Source organism: Manacus vitellinus, unplaced genomic scaffold (genome assembly GCF_001715985.3).
Source record: "Manacus vitellinus isolate BGI_N305 unplaced genomic scaffold, ASM171598v3 scaffold_11_pilon, whole genome shotgun sequence".
Taxonomy (NCBI): Eukaryota; Metazoa; Chordata; class Aves; order Passeriformes; family Pipridae; genus Manacus; species Manacus vitellinus.
Genome location: NW_021938895.1, coordinates 3,817,733 through 3,837,667, shown reverse-complemented (window position 1 = coordinate 3,837,667; position 19,935 = coordinate 3,817,733). Strand labels below are relative to the sequence as shown.

The 19,935-nt window shown below is 40.9% G+C and overlaps 1 protein-coding gene across 1 annotated transcript in view; it reads left to right on the top strand.

The window, feature by feature from the left end:
- Positions 1–19,935, top strand: part of FKBP1B (FKBP prolyl isomerase 1B) — a 46,133-nt gene that overhangs the window by 3,177 nt on the left and 23,021 nt on the right. The window contains exon 3 of the mRNA XM_029965769.1: positions 346–393. Coding sequence (XP_029821629.1) covers positions 346–393 — 48 coding nt within the window. The remainder of the gene's footprint in view (positions 1–345; positions 394–19,935) is intronic.

The following is a 19,935-nucleotide window of genomic DNA, read 5'->3' as shown; positions in this document are numbered from 1 at the left end:
AATCTAAACCTCCCCTGGTGCAACTTGAGATCATTTTCCCTCATCCTGTCACTTGTTACCTGGGAGAAGAGGCTAATTCCAACTCCCTACCATCTCTTTGGCAATAAGGTCTTCCCTGAGCCTCCTTTTCTCCAGGTTAAACACCCCCAATTCCCTCAGCTGCTCCTCATCAGACTTGTGCTCCAAGTTGTATGAGGACCACTTCTATTTACAGCTGTCAGATATCCTGAAGTAACCAAGTGGCTAATACCAAATCTCAGTCCAGCATTTTCCTCTTGAAAGATAAACCTGCCTAGCCAGATCAATCAGAAAAGATAAAAGAATAACCTTTTATAATTTCAACAGGACGGACATTTCCAAAGAAGGGTCAGACGTGTGTGGTGCACTACACAGGTAAGGCATGTTCTGAATATTCTTGTGATACCAATTGCCTTGCATTCAAGAGTGATTTCCCATTTCAGATGTTTGATGTATTTTTTGCTTTGTTCTGTCACTCATAATCCATTGGATAGTGTTCAGATGGATTTCCTGAGTATTTCACTTCTAGGTGAGCTGTTCAGGCTACAGTACCTAGATGTGCCTGCTGGTAGATTTGCCATGGATAGCATTCAATGGTGAGAGGTTTGCAGATGAAGCTGCAGACCTGATTCATTAGGCCATTTTACTAGCTAATGAAATCGAGCATGAAACAGTCAAAATGCTGGGTTCATATTTTTCCAGCCTCTGATCTTGATACAGACAATTAAAGATTGTATATATCTTAAAAGCATGTGTCTGTGCATTGGCAGTAAAATTCATTCCAGATTGAAGAGATCAATACAAGGTCTATTTAACACTTGCTTTATGGACTTGTATGAATCTTAAGTGGTGAGCTGGTTAATGGAGCTGTTTATGCTGCACCTTTGCTCAGAGGGAAATTGTCCTTTAAATCAGTTTATAAGGTTATGCTTTGTATGTAGTTATATAAGTTGTCAAAGGGATATGAAAGTCTCTGCAGTCTGAGCCCCCAGCTGGGAAGTTCACATCAAGAGCTTCCATTCCACGTGGTCTTTTCCTTAAGAAGTCAACATGTAGGTGATGGGGGGATTGACAGCTCCTGATCTGGGCCTAGATCTGTGAGGTTGTGTTTTCCTCTAGCATTCAGGATGACAGGAAAGTTCTCACTGGCAATTGTTGCTTTCCTGCACTTTTGTACTTGCTTCTGTAGCTTACAGCTGGAGCAAGATGGGAACATTTTCCAGTAAATATAACTAATGAAGTAAACTGATTTGTATTTTCAGTAAGCTTTTTTATATAATTTAATAATATCACCATTCAGGAGGTTACATGAGAGTTAATACACTGGCATGGCGTGTAGATTTTCTGGGTATAAGCTCCTGTACATTTATATATTTAGAGTATTTTAATCTGATGAGGATTTCTAGTTTGAATTAGAAGAAGTTAAACACATGGGTCTCCCATGCCAGTCTCAGCTCTTACAGACATTTCTCTCTAACTTAGATCTGAAAATAGATGTTTTGAAATTATTTTTGTGAAGATGCTGGAAGATATGTTTCTGTTCCTGTCCAAACTTCAAAAGGTTTTATGAAACAAAATTGTCACCTCCCACCCCTAGTTAGTTCAAGATGAATTTAAATGTCAGAACTGAAATAGGCAAAAAAAATTTGAGCCTGGTGGCTCCCACAAAGCACAGTTTTTCCAGATAACTTCAGGGAAAGTGTGAATGGTAAATGTGAAAAGATAAGAGACTGTGTACTCTTATTGATATTAGATACCATCCTAGATGAGGCTGTCGTGAGCTGGCTTTGACATAAAAGACTTTATAAAAACTCATTAAATCAATCTCCAGTGTAAACGGTGCTTCCTTCATATGTGTTACTGTTGGTGCTGTGCAACCTCTCTTAACTCCCAGATTAGAACAGATACCAGGAAAAGCTCATCCTCTCAGTTCCACAGCTGGTGCAGTGTCAGAGCAGTGTTTGGTGGTGATGTTTTCGAAGAGAACCCATGGTTAGTGGATAATGTGTTTTCTTCCAGTGGTCTATGAAGTCTGTGGGTAAGATGGCATATGAATGCCAAATTTTAATTTAAAACTATTTGATCAGAATACAATATAGCTTCTTTTCATACTGATGAGATTCTGGGTATGCCTGGTATTTATCTTGGAATGACCTCTGTCTTATTTGTGTGATCTTGTTAGGCTTCACTGTATTAATGCTTAACCTCACCACACTCCTGTGAGTCCTGCTTTAGGAACTGAGTACCTAAGTTACGGGGAAGTCTGCAGAGATATCGAGAACGTCTGTCTTGACACTTAAAATGGGAGTTAGGAAAAACTATGACACCTAAGAGCAAGGAAATGATCCAGAAATCCTGCTTTTCAGAGCTGCATAATATTGGGAGCATGCACAGCTCTCAAGTTGTCTCCCTGTTCAGCCGGTCACTCTGGAGCTCGGCACAGATACCTGTAAGGAGGTGTTGTGTTCTTGGAAGTAAAGGAACCATGCACTGACTGGACTCCATCAAGATCTAGGGATCATTTGGATCCCCATGAAAGCCTGACCTCACTGGGGTGCTCAGAGCACAGCTCTGAATCCAGCATCAAGCGCAGAAGAGATGGCCCCCCTTCAGTCAAAAACACAGCCTGTGGGAGCTCACTTGTGTAATAACTGAACAGTTGTTTCAGACGTGCCAAACCTACCTTCCCTTGGCTTTTCCAGCAGAAGAGGCTCATAGCTCTTTTTACCGTGTCCTGAACTGCAACTATTATGTTTTGGGGAGAAGAAAGCTGAAATTTCCCACTCCCTCCAGTTTAGCTTAGGACATTCAGCAGTGAGGAATGCAAGAGCCATGGGCAAGGAGAGGAGCAGGCGAGAGGGGGAGTAATTGATGCAGGCACTCATGCAGGAATATGGAAGGAGATGTAGTCCAGTGTTTGTCTTCAGGACTTAATTCCATACTTTTTAATCCACTGATTTTCCCATGTGGTGGTGCCCAGCCTTGACAGCTGGGTAGGCCACGCAACTTCTTGCAGTGGCTGTTCTGCTCTTACACCAACACACACACACTGTGGTGGCACAGCTCCTTGGCACAAACGTGGTTGGTTCCGTGGTTCCCAGAAAGGCTAGTTTTCTGTGTGTGCATAGAAATAACATTGCCTGTCCACTAATTATTCCTGTCTTGAAGGAGAGGAGAGGCCAGAATGAGCTTTCTTCTGCCAGAGCAAGTTATGAATCTCCAGTGAGGAGTGGGCTGTGGGCTCTGTTTTGTCTTATTTTCCCATCTTCCATTCCTCTCATAGATGTGCATTTACCCTGTAATAGGGAGTGATGTCAGAGAGCATGGACAGGAGGGGACTGCTGGTGCTACAGGAGAAAAAGGCCCGTAGCTTGCTTCCATTTTTTAGGAAGTCTGCCATCCTGGCAGTCCATGCAGGAAAAGCCCAGAGAGGACCAAAGGCCAGGACCCTAGATGGTTGGCAGAACTTCAGAGTTCTGTCTGCTCATCATCCAGGATCTTATGAATCATCACCAAGGTAGGAATTCAGCAGGGTAGTTTCTAGTCTGATGACCCTACATGTTCTGGAGGAGTGGGAAGTGAGAACTGGAATCTCCTCAAGATGGAGGAGAACTGTGATTGAGTTTTACACTTCTGCTGTCAGAGCTCCAGCTATTAGGCTGTTACATGTGGCAGCTTTTCCTCTTTCTCTCCTTGTTAAACTGGATGCATAATCTCAGGAGCAGACTTTGTGGTCTGATTCCCAAAGGCATTGGTGATGCCTTACAGGACAGACCTAAGTTCCAGTGGCAGCAGGAGTTAAGGTGCAACCTCACTAGGGAGCAGTTTAGAAGGGACCTCTTAGTTTAAGCAAATTATTTTTAATTCTTTTATTTTTTTTCCCTAAGGAGTAATTCTCAGCTGCTTTACAATTAGAGTAGGATTTTTGGATTACCCTTCAGAAGTACCCAATTGCCCTTTGATAAGATGCCTTAGTGCCTGACTTTGGTCCTTGTGATGGTTTCAGTCTAGGCCTTCCTGGAAACCAGCTTGTAACCAGGAAGGAACTGGGAAGGTGACCAAGGAAGTATTCCATGCTATTCCTTTACGTAACCTAGGGTATAAATAAGGCTTTGATAAGAGAGTTCGCTCTCTTCCTTTCCGGCGAGGTTCGAGAACGGCGGGTCCCTGTTTTGGTCTGGTTTATCTGGAGCCGAGGCCTACAGTGACTACCGTTATCTGCCACGCGTGAGGGGAGAGCCTTGGGCCGTGTCTAGCCATCCTGCCTGTTCGAAGGGAAGTGGTGAGATTTTTGCTAGTTTGCCTTTGGTCGGCTGGTTGGCTTGTTCGGTCCTTGCCCCTTTTTGTCCTTCTCCCTTCCCCTTTCCCCCCCCCCCTTCTGTGTGTGGTATTCTCCTTTTGTGTATCTGTCTCATATGTAATATATATATATATATATATTTGCTATAGCTTTGGCTGCTTGGTTTTTTTTTTTTTCCCTTTTCCCTCTCTGGGAGGTGGGTCCTTGTTGTCGAGTTTCGGGGACTTGGCGGGAAGCCAGCTCGAAACTTGCACAGTCCTGTAAATCACCTGCTAATTTTTCAGCTTTGCAGGGCCTGAGTTGAGTACACAAATAGATGTTCCAGATCATTGCAGAAGATTAGATAGGAGGACTGTGATATAACATGAAACCGAGTTTCAGTCTTAGGATATGATGAAAAAACATGATCAGATTCCTGTAGGCTTATCTTTGTTAAGAAATATAACAAATTTCTTCTTAGCATCCGCATGTATGTCGAGTCTCAAAAGTTACCTGACACAATATTTCAGTAATGGGATTAATAGATAAGGCAGTGCAAATACATTTGCAGCAGCGCTGGTTTATGTCTTGTTTTTTGTCAGAGATTTCATTGAGCAAGCTTCTGGAAGCCTTTGGCAATCTGCTTACTCCTTCTGTTTTCCATCTGCAAAATGATAGTTGTACTTTGTCTGCCTCATGTAGAGAGATTGCAGGGAATTTGAGATATGAACTGCCTCCTTCTTCATGCCTAATGTAATGGCAATGGAGCAGTGCATAAACGGAATTGAGGCATTTTCTGCAGTTTTGTTTCCTGTGATTTAAATTTGTTGACTCTGGCAACAGAAATTATCAGTGCAGAAATTTCAAATATTTATGAAGGTGATGCAAAATGTGACTTTCTGTTAGAAATGCCCTTTAAACAAAACCTTTACTGAGGTTGGGAATGCTCTGTCTGGAGGCTGTCAGGTAAAACCTGCACTCCAAGAGGCTGAATCCCATTCCTGACCCTCCTGCTGGATGATGGTGTGCCCTCACACAAGCTTTGTGTGTACTGAATCCAAATCTGCTCATGATAGTGTGAAGGCAGTTTTTTTTCTGAGTTATTCAGAGTAGATATTCTCTTGCGTGGGCCCACGTAGCTTGTGGCAGAGCTGAATTCTTAACCTCTTCATCTTTCTCCTCAGTCACCTGTAAAACTCTGATAATAATACAATTACCCTTTTTAAGGAACTGCTGATACTTGTTGTCTGCTGGAACAGACCTATTTGAGTGAGAATATAAAGGCACAATAAATCATTAATTATTTATTAAACTGGACTTCTCTCAGAGAAGATTTTTCATAGACTTTTAGGCTAGGTCAATGCCCCCAAATATTGCATCAAATACATTTTCAATAGTATAGAATATTTCAATTGAAAGGGACCTAAAATGATCATCTCTTCCAACTTCCCGACGATATCAGGCTGACCAAAGTTAAAGCATGTTGTTCAGGGCATTGTCCAAATGCCTCTTATACACTTTCGGGCACTGGGGGATTGACCACCTCTCCAGGAAGCCTGTTCCAGTGTTTGATCACTCTCTCAGTGAAGAAATGCTTCCTAATTTCCAGTCTATACCTCCCCTGGAGCAGCTTTGAACCATTCCCACATGTCCTGTCATTGGGTCCCAGGGAGCTCAGCACTTCCCTCTCGACTTCAATATTTCAATACTGAGAAGTTGATTTTTAATTATTTTTTTTAATGCTTAAAGTGAAATTCCTTATTGAAATAAATTAATACTAAGCCTTTTATATCAGATGAGATGTACAAATTCATTCTGTTTTAGGAAGCAGGCTTTTATTTAAAGCAGAACAAATGATTAATTGTTCTTTTCCTAGTGGTCTGAGGACAAATTCATATCATCTTCTTTTCCCATATCTTGCCAGAATTACTTTATATTGTTTCTTCAGCTTTGGCCGTAGTGCTGTGTTGAGAGTTATGGTTGTGTCTGTGAAGTTGAAAGCTCTTTATATAACAAGATGCAGATGAACAGTAATTTATAGAATATGCTTGATTTATCATGATTAAAAAAACTCTTTTCCATTTAACACATAGAAATATAATGCAATTCCCTTGAAATAACCATTGCCAAAAAGAGAACAGATCTGCCTATTTTTCTTGAATCAAAATCAACCCAGTCTTAAGTGTATGTAGTAATAGCCAGAGATTTGTCTATACTGACATGCTCTCAAAAAGACTAACCTAAATTCAGAGTAACTTTGCAGACTGTCATATATTTGTGTGTGAGCATGACTGGATGTACCTTAGCTTTGTGTGAGAGCACTTTGTGCCAGGTGAGTAGAGGAGGAGGTTATTTCTCTGGTCCTGCTTTCAGGAACATCTGTACCACCTCAGTGGGAGCTCTGCATGTGTAGCTGAGAGGAAAATTGAACTAAGTAAGGCACTTAATCAAAATTCTTGGTCTCCAGGAAGCTGTCTAGCTGGGTTTGGAAGAGGATAGTGAACACTGCAATTAGAATCATCATTAATAAGAATTGTATTGTAACAGACATTATAATTGAACCTTGATTTGTAGCCAGCTAAATCCTGCTTACCTAGAAGGAACTTAATTGTTTTATCAAGCATGTTTCCAAGATACATTATACCAGAAGAGTGTGATGTCTGTCCATCTTTTGGTCAATGCCGGTTTTCTGTAATTTTTTTTACTTACTGCCCTGGTTTGTAAGAATGAAAGCCTTTTGCTTCTGCAGAGATCTCTGTGGCAAGCACTCACAAACGTCCTTTTTCTTTGGTGAATCATAACTGCAAAAAGTAGCTTTAGTCCTCTGTGAAGAATATAATCTTCTGATGCCCCTTAGAAACAATTTGCAAGTCTTAAAACTCTCTCAGTAAAATGAGTAAAATTCTCATCTTTGTTTATTTGTTATGATTGGTTATCCCTGGAAGTATTTTAACAGTGACTTCAGCCTGACAGTGATCAGAGTCCAGAAGCAAAAGTCTGAGCAGAAGAGATTTCTCCTATGCATTTTGGTGGCAGCTTAGTGACTGATTTCAGATATATTACTTACTCTTTCATTTTCTAAATTTGACAGAAAAGGGGGCTGTGCCTCTCAAAATTGTCATGAAATTAATGTTTGCAAGTGTTGTGAGACACTCTGTAAGAAGAAGCTATTGATGTGAAAAAGCAATTTGATGAATAAAAAGCTTCAGAGATTTGTAAGAAAAAAAGTAGCAGCTTCAGCAGTGGAGTGAGTGAGTTTAAATGGAACACACCAGATTGTTTCCTGATGGAAAAGGATCAGTGTAATAAACTGTAGTAGCCTCAAGTTTCCCAGTTGTTCCTCCTTTGCTGCGTTGCTGTGTACAGTGCCCATCATTTCACTGAAGTCACTTGGGGTGTTAGATGCTATTTAATGCGGGTAAGTGAAGCAGAAAAGGATCTTCAAATTGTCCAATAGCATTTTTATTGGCAACCTCAACTGCAAAGCCATGGTTTGACTAAGATTTGGAAGTCTCTCCCCTCGAAGGTGCTCCCCGTGGCATTGAGATGTTATTTTGGACAGCTGCTGATGTGCTTTGAGCAAAGAAAGGGAAGACTTCAGGGTTACCTGTAAGCACTGTCTTATATTCGTTTGGGAAGAAGACAGGATGAGTTTCATTCTGGCAGAGTAAAGGAGATTATAAATAGATTTCTTCAAGACAGCATACATGGGCACTTTCTACCCCTGACAGAGACTTCTCTGTCAGCATGAGACATGCTGAGTGATTTGGTGACTGCTGGTTTGGATTTTGGAGCACTTCCTAACCTTTACAGGATTTCCTTTCATGGAGGGATTGTAGAGTCATGCTCCCTTCCTATTGTGCATAGAAATGAAACTGCTAGCAAATAATTAAACTTCCTACTCTTACCTTACAAAAGTCTTAAAGAAGTGGGTTCTAAGATATTAAAAAAAAAAAAGCTCACAAAGCAGATTATCTAAAGTACCGGGGAACTAATAGCCTCTGTTCATCAAGTTTTTAAAAGCTCAGAACCTATCCAAACCAGCATCATCTTTTATAAAATTAGATTGCACCTTCAAAGTATTTTTGCTGGATACTCTTTGCACTTATTTTCAATGATCCCAGTGGGCCCTGCTTGCAGCTCATACCTGTATTTGAGGACAGACCTGAAAGATTTGCATCAATTCTTAATCATTAGAATTCCAGGTCCTTACAAGAATGACATCATTTTGTACTAACTTGTGCCTCCCAAAGTCAAAGAATTGTTGAAAAAACTGTGCAGTGAATAGAATTTTTTAGTGTAAAATGTACAAATGGTTACTACATCAGCCAAATGAGGAACTCTTATCAGCTGGCACCAGTGATAGGTTTGTCTCCCTTTATTGACAAAATAGAACTAACATCGTTGTATTTACCTAACTAAGAAGTCTAAATTGAGAGCCTGGTTACCTTAGGTTACCTAAATAATTAGCCTGTGGATACCTCTCTCTCTCTGTTGATTAGATAAAGAGCTTAATACGGTTCCTAAGTCAGGCAGCTCAGATAGGCAGGGTACGTGGAGGGGGGAATGTTTTCCTCCTCAGACACCACGCGGTGTCATCCCTCTGCAGTGGAAACACAGCAGGTATTTATGTAACACACCACATTTCAGGTGTCTTACCCGAGCAGGTGCTGTGTGGCCAGAGATATCTGCAGGCTTGTGATCTTCAGAGCTCAGTGTGTAGGTCTGAGTGCTGCAGGGGTGTGGGGGAGATCCCTGGGGAGGACATGGCTGGTTTTTTGGCACTGGGAAGCAGCTGAGCCAGCGGCCCCGGAGGACGCACGTTCCGCTGCTGGAGGAGTTGTCGTTGGCAGGAGTTCTGCTGAGTCTTGCTGAACCAGGGCCAGGGGGCTTCTGGGGGCTTCATATTGAAAGCAACATCTCTCAATTGAGACATATTATTTACCTTTAGTTACTCAAGGGCATCGTAAATCTTCCTCAATTTTTTTTTTCCACAAGACTGCTGGCTGCAGAAGTTTGGGCTCCCTTGCACATCATTCAGTGTGAGGGATCTTAAATGTTGTAGCCATGGTGTCATCAGGCAGAACCAGTAGGTCTTTGTAGCTGAGGCAGCATATCTGTGCACTTTGGTGGTGTAGTCCTTTATCTCACATCCAACACCCTGGGTCTTCTAAAACTCTGTGTTACAGCAGTGGTTATGAGGCAAATTTGATTTGTAGCCCTCCCTCTGTCTCTGCTTACGGTATCCCAAGTCTGGTTTCTCCTTTCAAGCCTTTTGCATTTAATCCTGCATAGTTATTTGGTTCTTCATTGTCTCTTGCTACTCTAATTCACCTCCCTTTGCACATCAAATGATGTGACTACCTTGATTTAGTAAGAGTGTCTTCTCTTACTCTGTTCTCAGTGAGAAATTGAAGACTTTTGTTTTGTTAAGGGTGGTTTTCCTGTTGGACAGAGGAAAAACTTAATTAGTTCATTTTCCAGTCAGTGACTGCTACAAAAAAATACACTCCTGGATGCATTGATTTATCTAGTTTTTAATGACCAAAGTGAAAATGCTATTTTGCTACTTCCTAACTGCTTAAAATTGCTGCTGTTGCAACATTAAAAGCAGCAGCTTTCTGTTGAAATTCTTTACACTGCATTAGGAAAAAAACTAAACCCAAACCCAAACCAATTAATTTCATTGTACTACTATATAGGGATTGTAGTTAGGGGAACTTATATTTTTGTTCTCTTCTGTGGATAAATTTCTGTTTGTGCTAAAAGCAGTGATACTCAAGAAGAGAGGAGTGCCTTATACTTTGGCAGGTGAAATCCAGCCATATCTAGGGCACATAAAAGAAAATAGAAGGTGAGTCACACAGTGGACAAGTTCCTGAGACATCATCATCAAGTGTTGCCATTTCCAGACTGGAATGTACAATTTTCAGCCTGAAGAATTGAAGTAAATTTTTGTTGTTGTGAGAGCTGTAATTTTGGTGAAAAAGCCTTTCCCACAAGTCTTATTTTGAATGTTAAGGATCTGAGACTGAAATTCACCGTCAAGCTGCCAACTCTGTATCCATATCATAGATCATGGGTTGGAGGGGACCTTAAAGATCATCTCATTCCAATCCCTCTGCAATGGGCAGAGACACCTTCCACTAGACGAGATTGCTCAAAGCCCCATCCAGCCTGGCCTTGAACACTTGTGTGGATGCGGGACTTCCACAACTTCTCTGGTCGACCTGTGCCAGTGCCTCACCACCGTCACAGTAAAGAGTTTCTTCCTTACATCTAATCTAAGCCTACTTTCTTTCAGTATAAAACTGTTGCCCCTTATTTTGTCAATATAGACCCTAGTAAAAAGTCTCTCTCCATCTTTCTCATAAGTCCCCCTTAATTATTGAAACTCCACAGCTTCTTCTCCAGGCTGAACAACTCCAACTGTGTCAGCCTGTCTTCAGAGGAGACGTGCTCCAGCCCTCTCACCTTTTCCATGGCCTCCTCTGCATCCACTCTAACAGGTCCACATCTTTCCTGTACTGAGGACCACAGAATGGATGCAGGACTCCATCCAGTTGGGAACTTGTGAAGGTACTGAGGGAGAATCACCTCCCTCGACCTGCTGGCCACACAGGATATGATTGGGTTTCTGGGCTGCAAGTGCACAATTACAGGTCATGTCCAGCTTTTTATTCATCAGAGCCTCCAAAGCTTCTCTGTAGGACTCCATAGGCCATTCACAGAGAGGAACAATCTCTTCTGCAGTGTCATGCTGAAACACCTGACCTTGGCTTGGGCTTGAGATCATTCTCTGAAAGTGTCTCTCCACTGAGTAGAGCACGAACTGCTCCTCTGTCATGCTGCCTGTGTGACTAGCTCCCCACACCCTTGTGTCCACAGTGGCCAGCTGGCAACAACTCTGGAAAAGCTATGGCTGTGTCTGTCCCACTCTGCCAGGGGCGTTTCTGGAGTGCACAGACAGCCCCATTGATAGCGTCCAGTTTATTCTGCCCTTTGAGTTTCTTCTGCCGTCATTTGCACCTTGTCTTCAGTCCAGTGAATAGCAGGGACAGGTTCAGACGCTTCCCTAGGTCAGTCAGCAGTGCTCCTGCACAGCACAGCTGAGGGCTATCATCTGATGTGGGCTGAGCCCGTTTCGTCATGTCCTACCTTTTCCTGGCTGGAACTCAAAAGTCCTGACCTTTTATGTTTGAACACTGGGGACTTCCAGAGCCCATAACTATTAGTAGAGATGTTGAAAAAGCATTGGTACAAAGTGGAAATGCCTCATTAAAAAATGATCCTTACCTGTGCCATTAAGACTTGTTCTATGTGAAACCATTTATATAGCTCATCTCATTTTCAACATATTTTTGCGATTCCTGGCTGGGAGTGTGGGAGTTTTAAATGTATATGAGTCAGTTGCAAATTCGGAGTTGATACAGTCATGAAGAACTGCCATCATTAATCCTCTGTGGGCAACTTTAAAAGCTGAATCTGATCAAAGTGCTACACACTTCATTCATAAATCCCTTTGGAAAAGGAAAAGCTTTTGTTTGTTTACTCCTCTTTAAATGACAGGGACATTCAGAAGAGAAATACTTTGTCCAGGGAACACAGCAAGCCTCTAAGAAAGCTGAGGTTAGAAATTCACGTGCTTTTAAGTTCTTCATGTATTATATTTATCTATCTACTTATCTATTACATTACCTCTCTATACATATTATATATAGGCTATGTCAACTCTGTGAAAAAGCTGTTTCTTTTTTTCCAGACCTCAAGAGTGTTCACCTTTTTAGAACAAACTATTTAAATTAAGATAAATGGTGGAAAATCATGATGTACTTTAGTTTTTATTAGGTTTTCTGTCTTTCTCTAACCAATCTTGATTTGATTGGTTATATAAGCATTGTAAACAGAATAAGGGCTCAGTCCTTCTCTGCTGTAAAGAATAGGGGATTTCATTGTAATGATTTGTTGTATTTTAATAAAGTAACTAAAGCTTGCAATAGATTGCAATACCTACCCTAAAACTGCAGAGCAATTTCTGAAGTGCTTTGCTAAGACTTGCTGTCGTAGCACATTCAAAGCTCCTCTTTGGATGCAAAAGTTTCTAAAGCATTTGGGAAAACAATATGAAACAAAGTAGGCTGAACCTGAGAGAGCTCGGAGCTATAAACACAGAGGCCAGAGGGGTTGGAAAGCTGAGAAATGATTTGCCTCGCAGCAAAAGAGCAATAAAATCTTGGGCTGGGATTTTTCCCTGCATGAGCATGAGAAGAAACATTGACTGATTGCAACGCTCCTCCATTCTGTAATGGAGTTACACAACCTGTAATCTTTCTATTATTTAGTCTGTCACTGTAGGACTGGCCCATTTGTAGGCTACAAAGCGTTTAAATGCTGACAGCTGTATTAGGCAGTAAGGGACATGGTTGGCCATTGTGTTTATGGAGGGCAGCAAGATAAGAATAGCTCCCAGCCTTCAGTGCTTGCCACATTTTCTTCAGGTTTCAGACACCTCTGTACATTTTGTGGACAGGTAGTTGTGTTGAAATGCAGGGAGCACCAGGGCAATAGTTATCTTAGCTCTTCTTTTTCCCTTGAGAAGCTGATGTACAATACAGGCCAAGAGGGTGTCAGCTGATAGAAGTCAGACAAATGTGAAGTGTTCTCTGGATTTGGAGCTTGCCATCTGAGAGGGACCGGACATTGTCTGGCAGCACATGAATGAATGACTGAATGAATGAATGAATGAATATCCCCAATGTTCCCTTCCTCTGCACCCTCCTGTTGGTCTCTTACTATGCATGGGACCACCCTTCTCCTAGTTTTTCTTCAATGGTTCAACAAGTTGTAATAGCCTCTTAGAAGAATTTTCTGGTCTGTTTGTTTAGTCACATGCATGTTTTATTACAGTTTTCAGTGTTAGTCATTTCACAGCTCCTAAGCATGTTCTAGAAGTACATTAAGTGACGGGGCTTGTTTTCTGGCTGCTCCCTCAGATGAAGCAATGGAGAGTTTTAACACATCCAAAAGAACACGTGAGTGCAGCCTGCATTTGAAAATGTTTCATAATTGCTGGTCACAGTCATTGAAGGTGCTACAGTGTGAATAGGTAGGGCTGAAACAGGGGATGTAGGGATGTCCCCAGGTATTTCCTCTAGCCTCTGTCCCATTTGAAGAAATGTTGCAGTGGCTGCACTGTGAACTGGGCTGAAAATCTGACATGAAAGAAAAAAAAGTCGGAGGAGGAGGAGGGAAGAAGTGGTTGTGAGGGATGGCAGGACAACAGGATGGAAGTGCAGGGTGATGGAAAGAGCAACAACCACGCTTGTGATCTGGCACTGCTGCAGGCCTGGGGTTTTGCAGTGATGTGTGGAGCCAAAACACTCCACACATCACATCTGGGTGGTTGTAGAGAAGAGAAAAGAAGATTTGTCTGTAGGAACAAGAGAAATATTTATTTCTGTTTCTTTCTCGTATTTCTGACCTGTCCAACTTCCCAGTAGTGCACAGGTTGGGGACCTTCCCATAGCACACTGTCAGTCTCTCCACTGCAATTATGCACTGGGACAAATGTCTCTTTTTAGTGTGTTCCATATGTATATTGCTGCTGTGGTGGGGACTGTCTAATCATGCTGTTACTTGTTTATATAAATGATCTCAGAATAAATTTGCTTGACTTTTTTTCTCTAAAAAAAAAAGAAGACAAAAAATTTCCTACTTGAATCTTGGGACTAAAGCCCAGTTTCCCAGTTTTTGGTGCACAGTTTTTTAATGGGTGGATGGACAATCATTCCAGGACTGAGGCTGTGGTTCACAATGGGAGCATTTTACCTTGAACAGGCAGACAAGTGTCTATACACAGGGAAAGAATTGTTGTTATTGATATGTTTATTAATAGAGTGTACATAACTTTGTTTAAAGGAAGTATTGTTGCCCTTGTACTGAGTGGTTGAAAATTTCAAGCCTTTCTAATCAGCTTCTTATCTGAAAATAAATCAATGTCACTAGCAAAGATAACTTCTGAGCATGATCTGCATAAACCCATCCCTGAGCAGGATTCATCAGAACTGCATTTGTTCCTCATGCAGGTAACAAGCACTACCAGGGTGAAGTATTTAAAGACCCCACCTTACCCTGAAATAGTGTCAATGCTGCACAAGATGATGGGCCTAATTTTTTCCCACCACAAAAGATTCATGGCTCTTGTATTTAAAAGTCAAAAAAAGGTTCTGCTGAACCTTCCTTTTTCTGTTCCTTGTGAAGCAGCATTTGCTAATCTATAAATGCTTCTTTTGGCTGAGATAAGTGAGGATGGACTTGATGGCTGACCCTGCATATGAGGAAGATACTCAGGACCTTTTCATGGGGAGAAGCCACAACCTATGCATGTTTTCTGCATGCTGTTTACCAGAGAGCTGGGGAAATAACTTAGAAAAAAGGTGAAATCAGCATAACAAATATTTTTTAAACTGTGGTACGTATCCTATACAACAGAATAGGGTATTAGCTCAAATATGGGATCAGCATTTATATATATTTAAAGTGGATTAGGGTGAATTTTTACAATTTGTTTTCCTGCTTTTGGATTTACTCTCGTAAGACATCTCTTATATAGATGTATGTGTGCCGTGTACTCTTGAAGTATAAAGATCTTAGATCATAATGTTAAAAACTTCAGGTCAATGTGAGTGCAGGTTTTAATATTCAAAACATTTTAAAATAAATTCTGAATCTTGTTTTGTCTCAATATTGCAGTTCTGAAATGTATTATGTTGTGTTGTACCTTGTTCAGCTGGTCTTTCTCATCTGTGTTTTTGGTCAGTAGTGGCAAAATTCTGATTTGCGATAGCATAGAAATGGAACAGACTATTTCAGTTGGAAGAGACCTACAGTGATCATCTAATCCAACTGCCTGACCACTTCAGGGCTGACCAAACATTACAGCTTGTTATTAAAGGCATTGTCCAAATGGCTCTTAAACACTGACAGGCAATTTTGGGGTTATGGATACAAAATCTTGTCAAGCTGGCTCTCTGGGTATAGGTATATGGATAATAATTCCAGAGGATCTTAAGGTTTTCCATCATGACCTGCAAGAAGTTCATGATACTTTGAATAAGAAACTTCAAAGAATACAAAATAAACATGCCAGTGGATATAAAACTGGATTTTTTGAGTAGAAGACTTTCCAGTAGACCTTAAAATGGACTGGTATCAGCCCCACTGTGAATTTTTGTCAATGGAGAAGGATATCAAGGTGATAAAAATTAACAGAGATATCCTAAATAATGGGTCTAATCCCATAGGTCATTGATACACAATAATATGGATCACTATGTCAAATGGTCACAAGTCAATAATACATTTCATCTTCCATAAAACCCTTCACAAACTTAGAGGTGGAAGAGCAAAGAATGATGCCTGTGCTTACAGATAAGAGGACTTTGTCATGTGAAGCAGTGACTTTGAAAAAAGACTTGGGGAGTGGTGACCATCAACTGAACACAAGCTCTGAGCTGTTCTTTAGCCAAAGAAGCTGACTGCAATCCATGAATATATGAACAGGAGCACTGAGGAGAAGGGAGGAGGGCCAGAGGCTTCACACTGCTGTATCAAAAGTAGTGTGCTCAGTTTTGTAGCCTACAATGCTGGCAAGAGACATGAGGGTGGTAGAAGTGCTGGGAGACCTTTCTGAACATAAAATGCTTAATTTATTCAGCAGAGGTTGAGGGATGGTTTGCTACTTACTTGGTGAATAAAGAATTGATAGGACAACTGAACTGATCTGTTAGTTCACCAAGATACATATAGATATCATAGCTGGAAAGGGAAACTTTACCTTAAAATAAGGAATATATTTGAACTGGCAATACTGATTTATAAATGAAAAAACTAATCAATAATTGCAGTCACTTCATTGCCCTGAGAAATCTTTAGATTGGCTCTAATTCAGACAGGAATTATTTAGTGAAAATCCTACAGCTTGCATTAAAGTAGGAAGTGAGATGAAGAGATTGCAAGGATCACCTCTGGCATATAGGTGCATTAATTAGTAGTTTTGTCATATATTTTGGAAGCTTTGGTTGCATTCTCATTCATGGTCTTTTCCTTATGTAAATTAGTCCTAGAGGTTTCAGTTCCTTCCTAGATTTATAGCTTTTAGGACTCTGTTGGCAATTAGTCTGACTCCCCCCATAACAACATTTGAACTTGAACTCATTTGCTTCCCTAGGTTTAGTCATGGCAACTATTTTTCTCCTTGTGCATTTCATTTTCTTTGTGTGTCCATACCTTTGATACCTTTTCCTGTATAGATATGGATGGCAACTGCAAAATGCTGTCGATCAAAATGTTACCTGATTTTCTTTCTGGCTTTATGATGGTGAAATAAATTACAGCATCACAGGATGGGTCAGGTTGGAAGGGACTGCAGAGGGTCATCTGGTCCCACCTCCTTGCTCAAGCAGGGTCATCCTTGAGCACATTGCACAGGATTGTGTCCAGGTGGCTCTTGAATATCTCCAGTGAGGGAGATTCTACATCCTCTCCAGGCAATCTGCTCTAGTGCTCGGTCACTGCACAGTAAAAAAGTTCTTTATATTCAGGTGGAACTTCCCATTCATCAGTTTCCACCTGTTGCCTCTATTGCTTGGCTCCACCAAGAAGATGTCCTGACATGGATGGAATTCACTGACACCAAAGGACAGTCAGCATTTTGTAGGAGGTGCTCTGTTCTGTGAAGAGCAAGCTGGTGCAGAGTTCTGGAACCATTTTCATCCACTGGCATTCTGATCACCAGCTTGAATTAGACATCTCTAGAACTGGTCACTTCTCAGAGAAGTAACAGAATCTTATTAAAGGCTGATTAAAAAAATGCTTAACCAATTATGGAATGTAGTATCACATTTCAAAGTCATTTTCTGTACTTATCTAGAGGCCTTAATTATGTTTTTAGACCACTTTGGTTGATACAATTTTTATTAGATAGCACTTATTGTATATGAAAACCAAGATAGCTGCATTGAAATGGATGGGGGTTTGACTTCAAGGTATGTCTTTGATGGGAGGATTACTGGGCAGAAACCTTGGATTAGTGCTGGGAATTTACCTAGGTAAATGGCTCTTTCTGTGAAAATCAATGAGTATTAGAAATGCCCAGCAGAAGACAGCAGGATCTAGGAGAAGCCTTTCCATGGGGACCTGCAATGCACAGAAACATTTGCAGTTCAGGAAGTTTGTCAAGCCAGTGTGCTGCTCAGGTTAACAAACACTGTTTGCATAAATCCCCTTGCAGTTATTGTGTCTCATTGAATTGACATCCCACTGCTTTGTTTTTCTTTAAAAACTTTATTTGACTGACTCTTCTGGAAAACCCTGCCTTATCAATGTAGTACAGGCAAAGCAAGTTCCTCTTTTCAGAAGTGGCCACTGGCCGTTTGCAGCTGTGTCCCATCTTCAGCCCTGCCCTGTTTTGCAGCAGGGCTCTTTGACTCCGCTTCTGGCGTGTGCTCCTGCTCACAGGGCACGTGGTTGTGAGGTTCCCTGTGTCACACACGCATCAGAACTGTCTTGTGTTGCAGAAAAACACTACATTGGCAAACAGCATTCACAGTTTGTGACTTAAGCATTCCTCAAGGACATCTGTGTATGGGAAAAAAAAAAATAACCACACTGGAAAGAACATGGAAAAATTCTCTACAGAGTGACTTTAAAATGAAATGATCCCATCTGAAAATATGATGTGTACCTAGCACGGAAGTTCACCTTTATTTTTAAGTCCTGCTAACACTGGAGGTGGTCTGGGGACAAATCCTGGGGTCACTGGGTGACTACACAGAAAGGTGCATGATTGGTTACGTGGCTGGAGCTGTGTGGACACAGCAGGATCCTGGGATTGCCTGCACATCCCTGGGAGGTGCACATGGCAGCGGCGCAGTCTGTGCATGGAGATACTGAGTGCCTTGGTACCTTTCCCAATGTAGGCCTGCATCATAGACATTACAAGGAATAACAGAGAAATGGATAGTATCTGTTATTGGTAAAATACAACCTCATCCCGTAGATGGTTTGGGTGTAAGACTTTTCACTTGATTTTGTAACAGTTTTGTCCCATTAAGTATAAAATGCTACCTGCTTTGTGTATTTTCTAGCCCTACTGATCAAACAAAATACACAACAAAACCTTTGTGAAATCACAATTCTCTTGTCTGTTAATGTCACACAACCAAAACTCCCAAATGCAAATCCACCTCTGGCCTTCATTTTGCTGATTTTTCTTCAAGTGTCTATTCATCATTATTTTCAATAGAACACAACTCTTCTTTACTTGTGTTGCAGTAACCCTTGGAGGTTTTCATCATGCTACTCACAACTGACATAATGAGGTTCATTTTATTGAGTGTATTTGGTCCCCTGTCCCCCAGTGCTTGTGATTCATCATTTCTTTTGTCAGTGAATAGTGAGATAATGAGATAGCAGGTTGACAAGGGCAGAAATACATTTAGTTTTAAAACAACGGATGTGCCTTGTGAGCAAGTTCAGCCAAGTAGGATGTCAGTCTGTTCCATGGGGATTGCCAGGTCAAAGCTGACTCAGAAATAGTATTTGTGAATACTCCATCAAAATGTAAGCATGAATAATGATATATGTCTTATTAACACTCACATCAACTGATATATTCCACTACCCAGTATTTTTTAAAGTATCTACGCACCAAAGTTGAGAAGTATAATATGAATTTCAGTATTAACATATCGGAATTATGGCTGCCTCCTGTGATGCAGTGCGGGTTCTTCATACTGGGTAATGAAAATACATGTTTTTTACTGTGTGGACATGATAAACTTTGCAATGTTCTCACTTGTCCATTTCCTCACTTTTAAGAGTTGGGGATTTTTTTAGTGGTAAATGTCATAGATGTTTTCACACAGCATTGCAGCTTAGGAAGTCGAACTTTTAAAAAGAGATGTTTAGGCTTTGAAGTGATGGTAATTACTGTAACTTTGTGACAGTTCACTTTATGTCTGGAGAAAACTTCAGAAAATATTTAGAGTTAAAAAGTTTCAGTGTAGTTGAAATCAAAGGAGTTTGATGTCCATATGCATTTGAAATGCCCACAGTATGACTATTGCATCTTCAGACACCTAATTATCTTCAAATATCTGCCCTTTATGCTGTGTTTACATGCCCAAGACTGCATGGCAGTGTTAGGTTCATGGTTGGACTCAATGATCTTAGAGTTCTTTTCCATCCTAAGTGATTCTGTGGTTCTAAAAACTGTGCCATTTGTTGCTAGTGTTGTGTTTCTGGCATGGATGTGTTGAAGTGACCATTGCAGAGGTACTGGGAGAAATTTATATCTTCAACCACACTTTTATATAAAAGAAAGTGTGTGTGAGACCAGACGTTACATTCTGCTATCCTGGTAGGTGTGACATTTTTAATCTGGTTAATACTTGCTGCATTTTTTATACATCTGCAGTTTAAAGATGGTTGTGGGAGCAGGTCTGTAGCAGGCACTGGGTGTTTCTCAGATTTTACTGGACTTTTTGATGTTATGAGTCATGTAGACACGTCTGGCCACATTAAATGAAGATCTGTCCCATTTGGCTTGCAATTTTAAGTACTTATTAGTTTATTTA